Source organism: Babylonia areolata, chromosome 6 (assembly GCF_041734735.1).
Source record: "Babylonia areolata isolate BAREFJ2019XMU chromosome 6, ASM4173473v1, whole genome shotgun sequence".
In the NCBI taxonomy this organism is placed as follows: Eukaryota; Metazoa; Mollusca; class Gastropoda; order Neogastropoda; family Buccinidae; genus Babylonia; species Babylonia areolata.
The window spans coordinates 41,479,331-41,494,868 of record NC_134881.1 but is presented as its reverse complement, the minus strand read 5'-3'; the positions used below and the strand labels follow the sequence as shown (position 1 = coordinate 41,494,868).

The following is a 15,538-nucleotide window of genomic DNA, read 5'->3' as shown; positions in this document are numbered from 1 at the left end:
ACACACACACACACACAAACACAAACACACTCACACAACACAAATACACATGCAAAAAACACTAACACATGCACACACACAAACACAACACACACACACACACACACACAAGCCCCCCCTGCACTGATGCCCATTCTTTCCTTTATTGGATTGTCAGTACCTGAAACCAGCTCACCAGCAGAACTTGAAATGTACCCAGTTCACACACAGGAATCACTCTCACATATAAATTATTGCATAAATGCTAATCATAATCAATTTTTTTTTATCCTCTTCAGGCAATTATGCAGAGTTGCAAACCAGTGATAAAATCAGTAACACTGACAGCAATCTGGTGAGCAAGAATCACTGAGAAAATAATTTTACATGAACAGAATCAACTGTGTACATTTTCTTATCCCACAACTTTTGAGCACATGCACACGTGTGCACACGTATATGCTCTCTCTCCACACGCACACACACACACACAAAATAAAAAATAATAATAATAATAATAAACACAAAAAAACATCAGGTGCTAAAACACACAGAAAACATCACCAATTTTTTAAAATATCATATCCCCTCATTTTCAATATTTCAAAACAACCAAAGAACACACACACACACACACACACACACACAGGGAGTTGAGTGTTAGCCTAGTGGTAACACTGCGTCTGCCTAGGAAGCCAGAGAAATCTGAGCGCACTGGTTTTTGTCCTCACTGGACCTTGAGTGGTGGTCTGGATGCTAGTCATTCAGATCTACCATGTCATTCAAATGACTAGATGCTCAGTTTGATTTTCCAGTCAAACTTTGGGAGATAGGGTGAGACCGAGACTGGAACCCCAGACTCTCATGAATACTGTACCGGCAGAAAAGCATCTGAACCATTCGACCACCTTCCCCCTGTACCAACATATACATGCAACTGTATACGCATGTACACAGTACATATGAACATGCATACACCACTAAAAAGATTTTTTTTTTTTTTTTTTTTTTTGCTGCCCCACTGATCATCTGCACCGTTTCAGTGGCAATACTCCCACGCCGCTCATTTAGATTCCCCCATACACGGCCACACCCGGGTTCGTCCGTCGCAGTTCCAGCGTCGTCGGCAGTCCACAGGGAGCCATCAATGTTAGGTCGCCAGGAGGCCACACACCAGAGGAGACCCTTCACTGCTGCTGAGTCACTTCGGTGGTGTTCAGTGCAGCCTGTTCTGATTTAACGTACTTAGGACACCACCTACTAAGCCCCCTACTAACAACAATAATGGCTGGCTTAGTCGCTGAGCCAGACTGAGTGAGCGTCCCTCCCAGAGTGGAGACCGCCACCACGTCCCTCAAACAACAGCCCTCCATGAATCTGCCGACACTGACAACACTGACAGGACTCACCCCAAGTAAAGAAGTGGAGGGGTATCGAAACTGAGGTCACCATGAGAGCAGGGCATGAAAGGCCACAGACTTTGAGGCTGTTTTGTAAATACTCTTTTTCTTTTTTTTTCAATGAGACAATGGGGGGGGGGAATAAAAAGGAGACAGTAACGCATTAACAAAAACAAAAATCTATCTGCAACAATATTTCTCATCTAAAATGTCAGGTTTAAATAGATTTAAATAGTTTGAATAAACCTGCAGGTGCAGGCATCTCCTTGCACGTTATTCAACAAATTTCAATCAACTATGTGCTGAAAAACAGACACCAACAAAAGAAAACAATATAGTGATGCACTCTCTCCTCTCTCACATGTGCAAGCAAGCAAACACACACACACACACACACACACACACACACACAAACAACTCCTTTGTCAGTGACAATAAAAAATATCATCCATGTGAGCAAACAGAAGAAAACAGGTGAGCAAATATACTCGACTGGTGTGGTCAAATATCATCTTGCAGATCATGATAATGCACATGTGAAATCGTCACAATACTCACAGACATACTGAAAGTCCCACCTCAAGAAAATATCATGACAATGTTCCAACTGGCCACACACATTTTATCCACAAAATTAAAACCGTGGGAAAAAAAAAAGAGAATTTACCTTCTTCTGCTATGAAGAATCAAGACAATGTGTCATACTATGTGTCATACAAATACTGTTCTCTCCAACATTTCTTTTTCTCTTGTTTAATAACTATTTACTATTGACTAAATATTCAGTACTATCGTACAGAATGCATATTTACTAAGGACTATATATGCAACACCTGTGGGAAGTGCTGCGCATCCAGAATCGGCCTCTTCTCCCATATGAGGACACACACCGACAGATAAGCCTGCCTGCCTACTCGTCCATGGGAGACTCTATTCGTTCATATATGCAGTCCCAGATTTCAGGTTTTTGGGTTTGTTTTTGTTTTTTTAACCAGGTGATGGAGCCAGTTGTATGAAACTGATTGTGACAGGCAGCTTCTGCATTCTAATTAACAGTAACATTAACAAATTTGCTGTTAAAACAAGGGTGATGTTCTGTAACCGTTACAGACAACAGGGTCAGATGTCATGAAAGCTTTCTTTTTTAAGGGTTTTTTTTTTTTTTTTTTCGTTACAACTAGCCAGTTTCTGGGAAGAAATAAGATAAGCAATATGTCAGAAAACCTTTTTTCTTTTTTTTAAGACACCTACACAACTGACCAGTTTCTGGGATGAAGAAAGAGAAGCAATCTGTCAAAAAAGTGTGAGTTAACTTGGCACTGTGTGTGTGTGTGTGTACATAAACGGAAAAATAAGAGATTAATAACAACAGAAAAGAAAAGAACTGAGAGGGTGAAAAAAACTTTTTTTTTTTCAACTGACACAATCCATATAGAGCAACTTACCAGCAAAATCAATTCCTGGAGCCAAGAATATAATTCATGAAAATAAAACACCCTCGCACCTCAAACGTAGGAGAAAAGAGACTGCCTAGAGTTGAAAGGCACAAGTACTGGCATACTGACACAGTAGAAAATGTTACCGAGATTTTCTATAACAGACACCGGCATACATGCCAAATGTGTTATGGAGGCACTTCTGGCTTATAATATATGTAAAAGGTGGGTATTTTTTAAATGACTGATGAAATAAGACTAATATGCAAAAAACAGCAAAAAACAAAGAAAAATAGATCTGAGCATATAACATTTCAGCCTTGGTTTTACATTAAAAAAAATTTGCAAGGTCTAGCTGCCATCTTCTTTAAGATGGTAAAAAAAATTGTGTTTTTTTTTTCATGAAAAACAGGATTATGTTGTTTGACACAAAGCTATTTTTTGGTATGTTTTCATTTCATGTAAAATTCTTGCATAGCATTCGTATCCAATTTCACACAACAGTTGAATGTAACAAAAACTCAACTTCTCCTTTCTTTAAAACAACAGCCAAATATGAAAATAATTCTTAACAAAGACAAATTTGAATCACACACCATGCTAAACTAACTTCTGATACATAATACTGATACATGAAAAACACTCATCAGATATATGATACAGAAATCATGAACAAGTTTCAAACTCAGTCAATGATAAAACAACAGCTCAAAGTGCAATCCAAAAATATAACAAGAATCTGATAATGCTGTCAACAATATTTCACCAATCAGAAAAATAAAAAATAATACCACACCAATCTCTGTGATTCATTTAAACTTCATCAAATCATCTCTCCATCATTTCATTATCATACATACATTTACATGCAAAACATATCTAACACTTTGGCAGACCATCTAAAATATTTAACCAAGAAGGGGGGAAAAAAAAGCTGATCTGAATGTATTGATATTTTCTAGATCTGTACGATAAGTCTACTGGGCACAAAGCTTCACAGGAATGATGAATCAATTATTGAGCAATATGTCCATTTTTTAAACGCTCATATATGACACTTAAATATGGCAACAGTTCTTCCACTCTACCACCTACACCTACACAGGACAATTACTCTTTTATTGTATCTTGAAAGATTCTCAGGAATTTTCTAAAGAAAAAATTTGAGATGACAGGTCCTTGATTAAAATGGGAACCTGCACAAACTCTGTTTTCATGGGACCTTACCTCTATGGACATGAACACACACATGCACATACACACACACACACACACACACACAAGCACACAAGCTGGATCCTAAAACACAACACATGAACAATGTTCATAAAGGACTTCCAGCCTGTTCTCCGATGTCGGCAGACCATGATCGCCTGTGCTCCATACATTTTTGCTAAAAAAAACGTGAAAGTGATATACTACAGGCATCAAATCAATGTTCGTCAATACAGTCTGTGAGTGAGGTATTGTGGTGTGTATTGTGTTTATCTAAACATCTTCTGTGTGGAGAACGCAAAAGAAAACTCATAGGAGTTTTTCAGTGATTCAGCCTCCATGGTGGCGTCAGCGCCAGCCCCACCAGTTACAGCGCGGGCACTGGCAGACTTCGAGTCGCTGCCTACAGTCTACAATATATGTGTAGCTGCAAAAGCGTTTTGTGGGCATGAGAATATCCGTAGTGCTCAGTGCATACGTGGTCTGTGGCAGATTTATCCGTATACTAATAAAACCTGAGACAAACTCTTGTTGGAGGGGTTCTTGTTCAGGGGAGCAACTGTGTCTCTCCTGGACAAAAATCCTTTCATCATCAGAGACCAGACTGATGAGAAACCAGCCACTAAACTATGGATAATAAACAATGTGCCTCTCAGTGTGGACAACAAAGACACTGAAGCCACACTGCAGAAACTAGGAGTGGAGATTAGGTCCTCACTTCGTAATGAGCTAGCAAAGGAACCCCGATGGATGGCTAACACGTTTCAAGACTGGCCGCAGGTATGTGTTTATCTCTGTGCCGAACACACCTCTGCGACCAGTCTTGAAACTCGGCGTGTTCACCGCGGCACTTTGTCATAAGGAACAGAAGCAAAAACGAATAAAATGTAACAAGCGTCTACAGGACGGACATCTGGCAGCAAACTGTGAGGGAGAGGTGGTGTGCAGGGGATGTTTACAACAGGGACACAAAGTGTGTGACTGCCCCTCTGTTGTGCCCCCTGCTGCCGAGAAGGAGGCAAGCAGCAGCAGAGCAGTCTGAAGAAACCAACCAGCTCAAGGAAGTGTGCGAGAAAATGCCCAGTGCTCAGAGCGGCACCACACCTACACAACGTGTGCAGCTGCCAGCGCGTGCCAGCAATGCCAAGAAAACTCCGGAAACCAGCCATGCGAAGCCTGCTCACAGCACTGCGAGCGAGCAGCACCAGAAGAAAAAAAAGAGAAAGGAGCGTGTCTCCCCCTACCACAAATCAGAGTCTTCTGGAAAAGAAAAGGCCCGCTGTCCTGACTCAGCTGGAACACAACGGGGAGGCAGAGAGACGGAAAGCATGTCAGAGGAGGGGGGTCATATGGGATCTGACTGACTGAAGCTTCTGGAGATATAACTCTCAGCAGAAATGGAAATTTCGGAAATCGAAGAAAACTGGAAATCCAGAGTTGAAAAAATAACTATGGTGATAAAACAATGAATATGCAAAAACCCGTCTCTATATGGTTAAGTTATTCTTGCAAAAACTTTCATACTGTCACAATTCTCTCACATCCTACAGGTAGCATCTGTACCCATTGAAGTTCTTAACACCATTAACACATTAATGTACAGATTTCTTTGGAAAAAAAAAAAAAGTTTAATAATAAGAAAGCATTTGAAAAAATAAAAGAGGCGTTCTCAGCCTCAACAAAGATGGTGGTTTAAACATGATCAACATCAAACACCAGCAGCAAATGTTCTTGGTGAAATGGGCAGCCACACTCCTCAAAGAGACAAAAAGCTCACTGGAGCATTCTGGCGAGATACAATATTTTTTGTATTTTGTATTTCTTTTTATCACAACAGATTTCTCTGTGTGAAATTCGGGCTGCTCTCACCAGGGAGAGCGCATCGCTATACTACAGCGCCACCCTTTTTTTTTTCCTGCGTGCAGTTTTATTTGTTTTTCCTATTGACGTGGATTTTTCTACATGTCCTCCTTTCAACACAGTCATAGCAGTTTCAAGTGTAACGTTTTACCCAAAGAAATTAAAAACCTGGAAAAAGTGCTGTCAGTCTTTTGGAGCAATGTAATAAAAGCAGTTTCAGTTTCAGTAGCTCAAGGAGGCGTCACTGCCTTCGGTCAAATCCATAGACGCTACACCACATCTGCCAAGCAGATGCCCGACCAGCAGCGTAACCCAACGCGCTTAGTCAGGCCTTGAGAAAAAAAAAAGGTGAATAAATCATTGTTGTTTTATTTATTTATTTATTATTATTATTATTATTATTACTACTACTACTACTACTACTACTACTACTACTACTACCTTTTTTTTCTTTATAATTATTATTTATTTATTTATGTACGCTTATCTAATAAAAGCAGTGGCTATCTTTAACGAAGACAGACCAATAGAAAACTTAAAAACAGAACCGTTATGGAGTAACAGAAATATAAAATACAAAGGAAATGCGCTACACTATATCAAATGGAGTAAAGGCGGCATCCGTGTCGTGCAGGACCTTTGGCAGCACGGTAATATAATGACGTATGAAGAAACTGTGTGTAAATTAGGCGCTGACCCTGGCCTTCTTTTTTGAATACAATGTCATAATAAACTCAATTCCACAACTATGGAAACCCCATCCAGCTAATGATGTCCACAATGATGAAAGTCTGAACGACATTGCAACAAAATAGGGGAACCTCAATACCTTATCAAATAAACAAATCAGGAAAACATTCGCCCGAAAACAAAACTATGAAATACGTGCAGCTCAGTTTTGGAAATGTAAAGTGGACATCAATATAAACGACTACTTCAAATTAGCATATGGATGTACCAAAAAATCACGACTGAGGTTACTTCACTTCAAATTCAGGCACAATATTTTACCCAACAAATATTTTGCTTGCCGGTAACCTCCCCTTTACCCCCTGACTAGCGCCCTCTTTTTACGGCAATTCGCCGCAACCAGCGCAGTGTGCAGGGAGAACAGAAAGCGGGGAGGAACGGGAGGGTCTTAAGTGTGGGTCACGGTAAGTATGTTACTTAAAAGGAAATTTTCTATCTAAAGGGCCCAGACTGATCACGAATCGATTGCGATCATGCCTTAATTTTAGCCCGATCTCCCAATCAAGCTACATAATTGTGCGACCTGTTTGAAGACACAACTGGACACAAAACAGAAACGCCAAAGAATCGATAGACAAATAGAAAATGCGAAAAACTTAGCCGTATGAAGTGCACAGGAACAGGTGTCGAGATGGCTGCCGGAAAAAGAGGGCAGTAGCCAGGGGGACAAAGGGGACGTTACCTACTTCCAGGAGGTTATCGGCCGTAGTTCTCTCATTTTCTCTGCATAGGCGGGTAGTAGTTTGCACAGGACAGAAATGTCAGACCCCTGCCGGAGTCTGCACTAGTTGGGTCACAGTTAAGTATGTGTAATTAAACGTAATTTTAGATAGAAAATTTCCTTTTAATTACACATACTTAACCGTGACCCACTAGTGCAGACCCCTGCCGGAGTCTGCACTAGTGGGTCACAGTTAAGCATGTGTAATTAAATAGATGTAACTGGTGCCAAGAAACCAGTTACATTGAACATGCCTTTTACTCCTGCCCCAAGCTTTCCTCCTTTTGGAAAACATGTGAAACAATTCATTCTCACACGCTACAATACGCTGATTCCCATGGATGAAAAAGTAGCTCTGTTTGGTACAACAAAACTGGACATTCCGACAGATGGAAAAAGAAAGGAAATCAATACAATATTGTTAATAGCAAAACTGACCATCTCCAAATTCAAGTACAGCAAGTGCGAAAATCTGGACCTTATCTTTGAATCAGAGCTCAGTCCACGTAAACTATGATCAATATACGTTAAGATACCAGAACACGGAGTCAGACCCACAAGAAATTCTGAGGGCAATATCCAGCGTGCACATACATATTGTACTTGGGTGTAGTTCCTCTGGATCAGGAGAGGAGTGACTAAAGGAGAGAGAGAGATAGAAAGAGAGAGAGAGAGAGTGTGTGTGTGTGTCTGTGTGTGTGTGTGTGTGTGTGTGTGTGTATGTGTACCGTGCTTCTCTTTCAGTCAATATAATTTTGTGTGAAACTACCATGTATGTGTAACACATGTTGCATGGTCTTGTAAGTGTTCGAACATGCCACTGGGAAGAAGACAGATTAAAAATATGAGGAAAAAGAATGTGAAAAAAAAAAAGAAAGAAAAGACAACAGAAAGGAGAAAAAATATGATGGAGGAACAAAAAAAGAAAAAGAAAAAACGAAAAGAAAGGAAAAAAAAAGAGAAAGAGCCTTCCAGGGATGCTGAAACTATCCTGCTCATTTGCAGAACTGTTACGCATCCTCTGATTCCACCTTAAAAAAAAAAAATTAAATAAATAAAAGAATGTTCACAAACATAAATAACCCATTACTCAACTGACTGCTTCCTGTCAAAGTATACTTCCTAACATTTTTCGATAAGGAAAATGAGGTACATAATCTCTCTCTCTCTCTCACTCTTACTCTCGCTCTCTCTCTCTGCCCCTCTCTCTCTCTCTCTCTCTCTCTCTCTCTCTCACAACTCACACACTACCGTACATCACATCTGCAGACAGTGAAATGTCAAAACTAATTCTCTCTCTCTCTCACAGTGAGTGACGGTTCCAGGTGATGACGGCAAGCACTGTGACCGCAGCCAGACTGATAATTGCGGCAATGGTCTTGGTGCCCACGGTCGGTTTAAACGTCAGGGCAGCTCTCTGTTGGAACACAGTCCACACAGAAGCACAGCAGTTTACCTGATTGTTGTTCTAAACACCAGAAGTGCTTCACACACATGCGTACAATCTCTCTCCCTCTCTCTCTCTCTCTTGCTCTCTCTCTCAAACACACACACACACACACACACACATGCGTGCGCGCGCGCGCACACACACACACACACACACACACAGAAGAAACAAAAGGTGAAAACATTTCAAGTTATTTTCATGCACCTGGCAAAAGAGTTTAAATTTTGTTATGCTTCAAAATGTCAGTAATATCGACACTGAGTAAGTACCCACAAAATAGGGAAACAATTTGAAATTATCGCGCAAGAGCTAGCTTGCTCAACAGCAGAATTCTCTGGTGTCAGTTCTACTGCAAAGGAAAAGACCTTCTTCAGACTGAAAGCAGACTGATCACAAAATGATCACACATACATAAGAACAAAGCAAAAAAGAAAAACAGCCACCATGGTGAAGCGGTTAGTGTCACAGACTGAGGACTGGGTGTACATGGGTTTGATCCCCGTCCCCACCATCTTTGGCTGGCTCCTTCACAGAGATAAGTGTGCTGCGAGCTCAAACTGGAAGGTTGAGACCACACAATTAAGGATGCCTCTTTGTGAGTGTTGCTCAATTTTTTTCCTGACCGACACTGCAGGAGCCAGATGCACTGCTCAAACGGAAGAGCCTAGTATATATGTTCGTAACCTGCTACTAACAGTGTGTCGTATGGAACTAACTGATGGCGCTGCTTGGTCAACGTAGGCATGTAGTCACGTGTAACTGTCAAAAAGTTAGAAACAAGCAATGCAACTGGCTCCAGGTGTCTATATCTTTCAGCCTGGATGACGCCATGGATGACTCATGAGAGTACAGCCTAGTCAAGTATAGTGGCACCAAACCTAAACAGACCCCCTCCATCACCATTATCATCATTCATCATTTTCAAAATATGGATAGTATAAATAGGAAATTTTCTATCTAAAATTACGTTTAAATAACATACTTACCGTGACCCAACTAGTGCAAACTCCGGCAGGGGTCTGACATTCCTGTCCTGTGCAAACTACTATCCGCCTATGCGGAGAAAAGGAAACTACGGCCGATAACCTCCCGGAAGTAGGTAACCTCCCTGCCGGAGTCTGCACTAGTTGGGTCACGGTTAAGTATGTGTAATTAAAATGGATAGTAAATTACTCAAATAAATTTTCAGGAAGAAAAAAATCCAGATGTCAAACTGAGAACAAGCCTTTCTCACCCAGCCTCCGTTGTCAGCAATCCACTTGGAGATCTTCTCCGTGACCAGGAACCTGAGCAAAAACTGTCCAATCCTCCGCAGAAATCCTGACAACTTCCCTGCCTGAGATCTCAGTAGTCTGATGGCCATGCGATAGCCAAAGCACAGTAATGTGATGATGCGACCCCAGTTGGTACCTTCTGAAAACAATCTGCACACACACACACACACACACACACACACACACACACACACACACACACACACACTGATAACAGATCTTTTTTAAAAAGGTACTGTAAATGAAAAGAATATGCACTGTGGTTTTGACATACATTTCTGTAGAAAGGCGCATGATTCTGGTGAACAGCAAATCTATCTTCTTTTGCACCAGAAAAGGGTACAAATTATCAAACAATATCTCATACAAATGTCACCCATATCATCTCAGTTCACACAAACTGGCAAGCACAATGAACTTCATTCATGAGTTGAAACTTTTAGTCAGCTATTACAGCATGCAGAAATACTGGTAACCCTTCTTCATTATCTGTATCATGTTCCTGAGCACAAGCATGGAAAAGAAAAACATATCAACACACACTCAGAAATGCACATACAACAGCAAAGAGGTGAAGTCTAAATATATCTCCAGTATATGACTTTTGTCTTGTGCTGGTGTCTGTGACCAGCCTTGATGTCTTCAAGTGGAAGTGTAGACGGGGAAGGGTTTATAAATGTCATAAAGGAAACAACACTAACACCTGAAAAATCAATGGTGTACCAGAAATCCTGCTCTAGGTCCTCCCTCAGGGGAAATATTGTTGAAGACAGTACAGACTTAAGAATGTATACTTGAAAGGTATTTCAAAACCCACTTATGCTTCTCCATAAAAGCTGGAACTCTGGAAATATATAAACAATGCACAAGAAATGAAATGCCTATTATGGTCCCCGTTCTAAGCCATCACAATAATAGTGAGAATAAACCAGTGCTGTTGTTACCTTTTTTAGGATTTGAATATGATCTCCACTTCCTGCATACTCCCGAAGTGTACAAGGGAATCAAATTCATTGTTCTTTTTTTTTTTTTAATAATCTTAATGAAAAAATATCACTTCTGTTTCATGCTTCTTAACACAAGTGCATCTGCACACACACACCCACAACCACATCCACACACACACCCACACCCACACACACCCACACACTCACCCCCACACACACCCACACCCACACCCACACACATCCACACCCACACCCACACACACCCACACCCACACACCCACGCACACAACACACACACACCCACACCCCCACCTCGCCACCCCACACACACACACACACCCATACACACACACATGCACACACACCCCCACACCACTGTCACACCCACACACACAACTGCTATGCTCTCTACTCACAGTAATAAAATACACAGATGAAATAAAACTGAAACTGAATACAAATCTTACATACAGACTAATTAACAAGACCACCATAAACAAAAAAAAAAAAGAATTCAAAAACACCATCACAGAATCAAATCACATACTTTCTCGCCACTCCAGCAAAAGCTTCATAGGCAGAATCAGCATCGGAACCAATGTTCATGGAAATGATCAAAGTGTCAAACGTGTCCTTGTACTTCTCGTTGATGTCATCACCAATCCTTGCCAACTGTCTGCCAATCTCTGCAGAAGAACTGTCCCAAAGGCATGAAATTAGTACATGTATGGTACATAACCGCACTTGAGCAACAGTTTAGTCTGATTTGGGTCCTATTTGCTGTTATATGATGGATGTACTATTTTTTCCAGTGTTGTGTGTGGGTGGGTGGAGGTGCTCTGTGTGTGTGTGTGTGTGTGTGTCTGTGTGTGGTTGTGTGAGTGTAAGAGTGTCTGTGTGTGTGTGTGTGTGTGGTTCACGATGGGAGGACAGTGACTGTTTCTTCATGGTTGATTCTTTTTTTCCAATATGATTGTTGCTTCATGTTATTTGTGGAGCGCCATGAGTGACTGTTTGGTATTTGAATTATCTTGAGCACTGTTGCTTCTTTATTGATATATTCAATTTGTGAAGCCCTATGAGCCTCTCTGTGAGGGAACAGCGCTATATTGTATTACTCTTTCTGTCACAACAGATTTCTCTGTGTGAAATTTGAGCTGCTCTCCCCAGGGAGAGCACATTGCTACACTACAGCGCCACCCTTTTTTTGTGTGTGTGGTTTTTCCTGCATGCATTTGTTTATGTTTTTCTATTGAAGTGGATTTTTCTATAGAATTTTGCCAGGGACAACCCTTTTGTTGCCGTGGGTTCTTTTACGTGCGCAAAGTGCAGGCTGCACTCGGGACCTCAGTTTATCGCCTCATCTGAATGACTAGCGTCCAGACCACCACTCAAAGTCTAGTGGAGGGGGAGAAAATATTGGCGACTGCTGGGATTCAAACCAGTGCGCTCAGATTCTCTGACTTCCTTAAGGATGCGTTACCTCCAGGCCATCACTCCACTATACAAGAGCACTTCATTATTATCATTATTATCACATAGTGGAGTGTTAGCCTAGAGGTGATGACTCTGCCTAGGAAGCAAGAGAATTTGAGCACACTGGTTCAGTTCCCACACAGTAATTTCTCTCCCTCCACTAGCCCTTCAGTGGTGGTCTGGACACCAGTCATTTGGATGAGACAATAAACTGAGGTCCCATGTGCAGCATGCGCTCAACGCATGTAAAAGAACCCACAGCAACATAAGGGTTGTCCCTGGCAAAATGTTGTGTAAAAATCCATTTTGATAGGAAAACAGATACACCTGCAGGCAGAGAGAAAGGGTTGTATTCTCATCATAGTGATGTGCTCTCGTGATATGGGGAAAGCAGTCCAAATTTCACACAATTTGTAACAAAAGAGTAATACAAATTACAATACAATACAATACAATACATTTCTAGTCCTTATGAGACTTGAAAAACTAATTTTGTAAGTTGACAAGGCTCATAAGTCTACCTTGCTTTACTTTGGTGTGATCATTCACTGAACAATGTAAAAATATATTCAAACAAAAAACAACACAAAAAGGTAATAGAATAACGGTAGTACTATGAGTATTAGTGGTGGCAACAGCAGCAGAAGCCACGGTGGTAGTAGTGTAGCATGCACAAGCGCACACACACGTTTGACTTCACTTCACACACACACACACACACACACACACACACACACACACACACACACACACACACAAAGATTTTGAATGATTATTCATTGCTTAGAATGTTTTCAGAAATTTTAAACTCCAGTCCAGTTGGTATCCTCCTTTGATGTATTATATTTAATACTGTTATTTATATTTACATTGTTGTAGGTTAATACTTGTTGATATGCATATACATATTCTCCTTCCCATGACAACTCATTCAATACACACCACAACCTCTTTAGACTTTTTCTTATAATATTCTTTTCCTCCGATACATAACATGAACTTTTTTCTTCTTTTCTTTTTTTTACACTAATATTCACATGCATTCCCTTTCCTTTATACACTACTTTACTCCTTTCCGTCTAAAAACACTTACAGTGAATAGACGTTAAACTGAAGAAAACACACACGCACACACACACCCTTAAAACTCACTTCCCATGACACAAACCTGTCAGGAATTCTTGGCAGGTTAGTAATTTCAGGGTCTACAGGAGTGTTCTCATAGGGCTGTTGAATGTTGTCATTCCTGTACCGCTGATACACAAAGTTTCGGAAAACATCCTCAGTCTGTTCTTTCACATTCTCTTCTGAGTCAGGGGAAATCTCATCTGGAGGACGAGGAGTTAGCATCACCTGTGACGGGGAAGGTTTAAGAAAACTGTCCTTCTCTTCCCCATCATTCTGAGAATGTGAGCTTCCATCCCAGGATGCCATTCTCAGAATATCTTCTGATTATTTTACTTCAGCATAGACGCTATCTGCAGAGCACCGAGTCAGTCACATTCACATGGGTGGCTGCGTTGATCTGTCATCACTCCCAGTCACAGTGTCAAGATTGGGCAGGTTGGTGTGACCTGTACAATAGTAATGTCAATGGTCATTAAATATATTGCAAAGCAATATTCACTATAAGTGTTTCACACAGAAACACACACAAACACGTGCAAACAAGAAAGCGCACGCACACACACACTGCACATCCCATTTTCGCCACCTTGTTTGTTCTGCTTCTGGAATGTACAAACTACAACAAAAAGAAGATACTAATGGCCATTCAAATAAATAAACTTGAAAGCTATGCATATTAATATCATTAAAATGTCATGATTCTGAAAATGGCCTTGTGGGATCATCCCAACACCTTCTGTCCTAAAGCACTCTTGGTTGAGAGAGTGGGGATGTAATTTGAGACAGATGCTCCCCACTATAATCAAATTCTAACCCAGATAGTTGGGACAACAGTTGCCTCCTCCGCTGTTCTGATAGTCATAGTCAGACACAACTGACTGTCATACATGTATACTGTTAATACTGAATGTGATTGTTGCTTTTAATATGACTGTTATGTATGTGCATTTGTATGTAAACATATTAATATAGAATTCATACATTCTGTATGTAACTGTGTACACAAGTATGTGTACATGTGGATGTGTGTGTGTGTATGTGTGTGTGTGTGTGTGTGTGTGTGAATGTGTGTGTGTGTGTGTGTGTGTGTGTGTGTGTGTGTGTGTGTGTGTGTGTGTGTGAATGTGTGTGTGTGTGTGCGGGTCTGAGGGTGTGTCTGTGTGTGTTTGTTTTCACGTCTGTACATGCGTGTGTACGAAAACAACAGATCATATAAGAATCGAAATCTAATCAAAGTGACTGCGTTGAAAAGGAGTTTGTATTATACTCCATGTTGCGTTGAAATGAGTTTATTTGACATCGAACTTCGAAGGCAGCAAGCATGCCCAGTTCGAGAGTTAAAAAAAAAAACATGGACTGAAGTGACGACTGGAAGAAGACACTTCTGCGAAAACAGTGAGCCTCTTAGCATGACTTTTTGTTTTCAGCTGTTATTATTATCATCATCATCATCATCATGCCCTATCAACAATAAAATGACGGCCGCAAAATCACACAAGACAAAAGGGGGCACTGCGACAGAGATAATGCTATCAAGTACATCATTATTGTCAAACAAAGGGTAAGTGTTGGCTGAGGGATGAAAAGCTTGCCTGTGCGTCATTTGGTCAATAGCAAATAAATATATTTACTGTAGACTGCCCGTTACTGGAGACAGCTCCTAACATGTCACGAACAAACTTCGGAAGTTAGGATATGACATAAGCTTAAGCCAGACTCAAAAACATACTGATTCTCAATTGGTATGAAACTGACATGGCATGTTTATCACATGTTTAGTTGAAAAAGAATTGATACTTTTTAAAGTTTGTGTCCTATTTTATTCTCTAGTCAAATTAAAACTGTTTTCCTTGTTGAGAATATAATTATTTTCCTGCATTATTTGATGAACGTCAGCATGTT

The 15,538-nt window shown here is 40.7% G+C and overlaps 1 protein-coding gene across 1 annotated transcript; it reads right to left on the bottom strand.

Moving 5' to 3' along the window:
- Window positions 1–118: 118 nt before the first annotated feature.
- LOC143283026 (bcl-2 homologous antagonist/killer-like) lies at window positions 119–15,341 on the bottom strand. The gene is made up of 5 exons (XM_076589019.1): window positions 15,268–15,341; window positions 13,677–14,082; window positions 11,580–11,729; window positions 10,046–10,235; window positions 119–8,778 (listed from the first exon to the last, which is right to left on the bottom strand). Exons 2-5 carry the CDS (start codon window positions 13,940–13,942, stop codon window positions 8,665–8,667), a joined length of 720 nt encoding a protein of 239 aa, XP_076445134.1. The 5' UTR covers window positions 13,943–14,082; window positions 15,268–15,341; the 3' UTR covers window positions 119–8,664.
- Window positions 15,342–15,538: the final 197 nt, after the last annotated feature.

What these genes read in the sequence shown, in the direction of transcription:
- LOC143283026 (XM_076589019.1), bottom strand. Translation starts at nt 13,942, where the DNA reads ATGGCATCCTGGGATGGAAGCTCACATTCTCAGAATGATGGGGAAGAG. An exon ending in TTTGCTGGAGTGGCGAGAAA is followed by an intron (nt 10,236 to 11,579) that starts GTATGTGATTTG and finishes GTGTGTGTGCAG; the next exon opens with ATTGTTTTCAGAAGGTACCA. An exon ending in TTGCTGACAACGGAGGCTGG is followed by an intron (nt 8,779 to 10,045) that starts GTGAGAAAGGCT and finishes GTGTTCCAACAG; the next exon opens with AGAGCTGCCCTGACGTTTAA.